We start from the raw sequence: 6000 nt of genomic DNA on the forward strand, positions 1-6000 counted from the left end.
TGATAGAACAAATGAAACTCATTTTAAATCTATTATATAATTTTCTAAGTTTCATTGTAGGTACATTGTTATCTAAAATTTAGAGGGTGTTTGAAACAGCTGTAAGGAGACACACATCTTAAATGTGATATATCCTTGAAATAAGGTCAAAGACTTCACCAGTTATTGTCTGGTTATTTAGCACAAGGCAAACAGAAATAGAGCAGAGGCATTCTAGCAGACTTCAGCCTTATCTAGCTCCACTGTGTGCCCTCTTCAAGTATAAAGCATGTCTCACTTTCATCAGTAGTTTTCTTTGATGTAATTAGTGGTCAAATAGCCTACAGGACAGTAAACAATTGAGCTAGGTGGGCCAGTGCAAAGAGAGATTAGAGCTAGAAGTTAGGCACTATTCCTTGTTGGTATTGCCAGGTCATGTAAAGTCCACAATTATTTGTTTGTTTCACTGGCTTCTTGTAGGGTGCTGAGAGATGGTCACAAAGATAACTCAGCTACTCTCTCTCTCTTTCTCCTCGAAAAGGTTCCTTTCATTTGATCCGCATGCTACTAGATGAGTACATCCTGCTCGCCATGGAGACACAGTTCCACAATGACAAAGAACAAGAACTCCAGAATCTACTGGACAAATATATGAAGAATTTAGGTAACTAGAGCTTAGTTCTTTTGAATGCACTCCTCTATTTTCAGAACTTGTCATGTTCATTCAACTTCAAACAGAAGCAGGGTTACTGTCTTCTCCTGAAGGTGTAGTTATATGAAACATCTAATTCACCTGAAAAGTTTGTGACTCAGCGATTCATTCCCAACTTCCTACCACAGTTCAGTTAACATTTTGTGGGAATGTGAATGCACTGGATCAGTGAAATTATCTTCGATGCAACAAACACTTGTAGGTATACCTGAAGGGCCACAAGCTGAAGTGTGAAAAGAGCTATAAGTAGCAGGAAGGGCAAGAATTCCTAATCCAGTTTTCCTGTCAAAACTTAAATATGTAATTACATATTGAACTAGGAATGTATTAAATGTTACCAAAATGCAAATGTCCCTGTAACATTGGAACACTAGTTGGGAGCCCTATTTAACATCTGGCTGAAGTATTACTATGTGGAAGAGAAACAAAATTAATTTAAACAGTATTCTTAACATTTTCCATCTACCAGGTTTCTTCAAGATTAGACAGTTTGAAGTCATATGCTCCATGTCCTTTGTTATAAAATGAATGAATATTTATTTGGATCAAGTTCTGATGCAGGTTAAACCCTAAAATCTGGTGAAACTTGACTGGGTTCTGCTGAATTATTTTTTATTAACATTAGCACTGGCAACAAATCTATATCTTTTTTGTTGTTGTTGGTCTGTAATCTGCATTTTGCTGCAAGAAACTTGCATAGAATTTGTCTGACGGCAGATGCTGCACTTCTTTCAATTCAGTCTTTGGGAAAAAACTTGTCCTATGTAATACTTGCCTTATCCTTGGATGCTTAGGCAAAGTACTTGAAACCACAAGGTAAAGTCATGGTTTCCACTGAAGAATAGCAAAACTTCCACTGACTTTATCAGTAGCCTGCAGAAAACTGAAGAACTACTGAGTATAACAAATACTTTTCTCTAGATATCAGTATGAAAACAGAGCTCAACCATTCTGAAATGCCATGGCTGAAGTGCCATGAACCTGATTCATTCAGTGCAATTTACTTGACTCCATTGCTGACATTTACTTCAAGGGAATAAATCTGATCCATACCTTCACTATGATGGCTTCAGTAAGAAGCTGACACTGTGGTTTAGATCTGTAGTCAGGGAATATGATACTAACAGTTCCACTGGGGAGATCAAGGCTAGAGCAATACTTGTATTCATTTGCTACATGCAAAATATGGAGGTTTCACTGGGTCTTGACCAAAGATATGAACAAATCAGGCAGCTCATATGCTGTCTATATACTAGTGGTGAATTTACATGCAATGAGCATACATTACAGCCACCAAGAATTTTCGCTTACTCTTGCAGATGCAAGCAAAGCCACCTTTACTGCATCACCAAGCTCTTGCTTCCTAGCAAATCGTAACAAAGCTGCTCCTCTGCCCAGTGACACTTCAGTCAAAAATGAGTGTCTAGGAGAGCAAACCTATGTGTCCTTGTCAGCTAGCCAGCCCAGCAGTGTAGCTTCTGGTCTGAACCCCTTCACCCCAGGAGATAATGAGACTATGCAGCTGACAGGTATGGATCAGTTCTTCTAATTTATCCTTCTCTTATTTGCTTGTTAGTCTTTCAGTCCACAGTAACGCTTTGCCGTAGGAGCAATGACCATATGCTTTTATAAAGACCTCTAGTAAATAATATTTCATGAGCTCACCCTCTGTGCTGATTTACAGAAGGTGGCAATTGTAAAGCCCTGCCAGTAATAGATCCTGTTGGAACAGTGGTAAAACTGTTCCATACCTCTTGGTTTGGTGAGGTTCTTGTGAGGAGAGAATAAACACTGACACCTGGAGCACCTGAGGCTTGTATTATAAATGCTGGAATTTCCCACTGCATGTGGCAGCCTCCAAGCTGGAGAATGAAAGCAGGAATCTTTGTAGCCTAAAGCCATGGATCAAAGAACATGCACTGTATAGATGGGGGGCAATGCATATCCTTTGTAAAGGTTTCAGTTGGTAGTGTACACTTCACCAGAGGGTTAGTGTCTTAACAGATCTGCTCTATTCAGCAGTATTGCAGTATGAATGCTAATCATGGCTAATGCTTACTTATTACAGGTCAGATGGAGCTGTCTCAAAGCACTGGTCATCTGATGACTCCACCCATTTCACCAGCCATGGTCAGCCGAGGAAGTGTTATCAACCAGGGGCCAATGGCTGTGAGACCTCCAAGTGTAGGTCCAGTGCTATCCACACACTCACAGTGCTCTTCCTACTCAGAACCCCTTTACCAGACTTTGTCACAAACTAATCAGAATTACTATGGAAATAATTCCAATTACCAGGTCATGTTCAGAACTCAGCCCCATTCCACTTCAGGAGTTTACCACCACAGAGCAGAGCACAGCCGATTCAATGCCTTGAGTGAACAGCACTTCTCCAGAGACTACTTCAGCAACAGTTGTGCTGTGTCTCCATACAATGCCAGATCCCCTTCCAGCTATGTTCCCTCATCCATGTCTCAGGACACACACAATATTCAGTTTCTGAATGCTGGGAGTTTCAATTTCTTGAGCAACTCAGTGTCTACGTGCCCAGGAGCAGCATATCCCGCTAATGCTTCCAACGGTATTAATATATATTTTCTTTTTCTCTTCTATTTCTCTTTCCTTGCTGGAGTAGAACACTTTTTCTCTGCTTTTTTCTATGAAAGTTGTTTTCAGTTCTTATTTATACTTTCCTGTTTTCTACTTCTTTCATGACACATAAAGATTGTAAAGCAGCTAAACAAGCTACTTAAGGATTTATTTTCCTCTGCTGAATCCTCTGTTGACCTCAAATGCATCTGCTGCACCTATGCTAATCTTTCTTTGGCACAACCATCATGTCTTGCGCAAAGGAAGAAAAACCAGGGTGGCCTTGTGATTTAACAATCTTGAAAAGCCCCCAGAACATCTACTATAAAACAGAGCAGCCAAAAGATAACTTGGCTCTGGGATAAGCATAATGGACCGTTCTAGTCACAGGGTCAGCATGGTAAAATGAAATATAAAAATGTGCATTAGCATTAGTTTGAGATTTTTGCCCTAATATTTCTCGTACCTCAAATGTAAAGTTATTGCCACAATCTGCTTCAGAGATATAGTCAGCAAAACCACTTCCCTCTTCTGGAGGAAAGACAGAGTGGAAATATTGCTTTTACGTGGATTTGTATATGCAAGAAGTATGTACTACCATGCAGATTTTCTTTCCAAGTATACTTTCCTTGATTGTGGGCTTCAGAAGGGAGCGCTGAATCATGGATAGGAGTCCCCATGGTGTCTCTCATGACCACCCTTATTGCAGGCTACTGTTTGGTTCTGAACTTAGAATGGAAGGCCAGTTCTGTACTGAAGGCATGACAGAACTTCTAGGATTTTTTGCACCCTTGCTACCACCCCTCTTTTGGGTCAGTCACTGCATACATTACTAATGTTTCTAGGCTGTGTGTGTACATAAATAATCTTACTCTCAAGGGGCTCAGCTGGTAACAATTACCTTTTGTCCCAGGTTATCACATGCTACTACCCTACTGACTCTCTTCAACAGTAGTTTCACTCTGCTTTTCTCCAATCTCCTGTCAATAGGATATTATGGAAACAATATAAATTATCCAGAATCTCACAGGCTTGGAACAATGGTGGATCAACATGTTTCTGTAATCAGCAGTGTAAGCAGCATTCGATCATTGCCATCATACAATGATATACATGATCCACTGAATATCTTGGATGACAGTGGAAGAAAACAAACAGGCTCATTCTACACAGAGTCCTCACCTTCAATTGTCTGTCGGACTCCTATGCGTAAGTATAGGCAGCAACTGAGCAAGACCTATTACCTATGAACCTTCTAACACCCTAACCAGTGCTGAGGATTAAACTGTAGCTCATATATATGGTATATGAGATGCAACATAGTGATAAAATAGCTCAGTAGCTAGGATGTATCATAAGATGTATTTTCCTTAAAATTGCAGGACACTGGGTTTAATAATTCTTCACTTCCATAAGGAGGACTATGATCCATTGTCCATGAGGAGTGGAATAGCTGGCCCGAATTGCAGAAAAATCCATATCAGGAAACACTTTTTGGCTCTTATGGATCTTCACTGTCAAAGAGATCAAATGAACCCTGGATCAGGGATGTCTAGATATACACTTGTAGTATGGTCCCTTACTGTCTTATGCTTCAACTGTGTGTTAGGCAAGGCACCAAGTAACAGTGAATTTTAGGTGAAATACGCTAACTCCAATGAGTTTGTTTTGGTATATGCATTAAACAAATGGCAGCTGAGTTTGGCCTCACATTCCAAAAAGGCATGCATGGAAAACACAAACTAGGGCACCGTTTGTTTCTCCACAAGATTACCTCTTCCTACTACTTACCTGTTAACTTCACATAGAAGATCAGACACTACTTGCCTCATTAAGGCTCTGCAAGAACTCAGTGCTCAGTTCTTTAAAGGACACTAAAGAGGTGGGGGGAAAAAACAGTACCACCAAGCAGGGACTGTGTCCATCAAGTATCTTCAGTATTCTGTGTCCATATGTGCCAGGTGGTGGCAGTGATGCCACCAGTGAATATGGACCTGAATAGTGCAGGATATGGAAAGATGAGCATAGTGCACATTAATAACTTTGGACAATTTTCATAGAAGATGGCTCGTATGCAAGCTATAAGCTTCAAGCCCATAGCTGGATTTTTAGCAGACTTACACATGGGTTTTGACCCATTCCCTGATAGTGTGAGGATCCACTGAAGGAAAGTTCTAGAAGTATAGGTAAATTGAGTGAAGTACATAAGTGTTGACATTTCTGTCCTTCAGATGTTTTACCTGGTAGACAAGCGTTTCCATCAGATGAAATTAGGTTGTGTTTTTTATTAAATTCAACAGATAGAAAAATTGCAATGATGGTAATCTTTTTTTCCCACAGCTTCAAACATGCAAACCACATCTTCCCAGTGTATGTATGGAACACCTGGTCAGTTCCATTCTCAGGAAAATCTGGAGTCCCATGGCCCACCAAGCAGAGATATGGTGTCATCTTTGCCGCCAATCAACACTGTCTTCATGGGTACAGCTGCTGGAGGAACCTGAACTGGGGGAGACATGTCAATACCTTAGGCTCACTTTCCAAATCCAAACATTAAGGCAATCCCCTTCAAGTTGGTGGAAAAGTATTATATACAGGTGTGAAAGGAGACATTTTAGGGATATTAGCAGCTCTTCACACAAAAAATAGCTATATTTAGAGTGGGTCCTGCTAGTGAATCACTCAGGATTGTTCTCACCATTATGGCTGTTCAGTCAGAAATT

At 40.3% G+C, this 6000-nt stretch overlaps 1 protein-coding gene across 1 annotated transcript in view; it reads left to right on the forward strand.

Moving 5' to 3' along the window:
- Positions 1-5781, forward strand: part of RFX6 (regulatory factor X6) — a gene marked incomplete at both ends in the record, with an annotated part of 35662 nt that extends 29881 nt beyond the window's left edge. The window contains 5 exons of the mRNA XM_080343025.1: positions 521-643; positions 2011-2220; positions 2760-3269; positions 4268-4486; positions 5618-5781. Of these exons, the coding sequence (XP_080199151.1) occupies positions 521-643; positions 2011-2220; positions 2760-3269; positions 4268-4486; positions 5618-5781 (1226 nt within the window). The remainder of the gene's footprint in view (positions 1-520; positions 644-2010; positions 2221-2759; positions 3270-4267; positions 4487-5617) is intronic.
- Between the last annotated feature and the right edge of the window lie 219 nt (positions 5782-6000).

Source organism: Nesoenas mayeri (genome assembly GCF_963082525.1).
Source record: "Nesoenas mayeri genome assembly, chromosome: 3".
NCBI classification, from domain to species: domain Eukaryota; kingdom Metazoa; phylum Chordata; class Aves; order Columbiformes; family Columbidae; genus Nesoenas; species Nesoenas mayeri.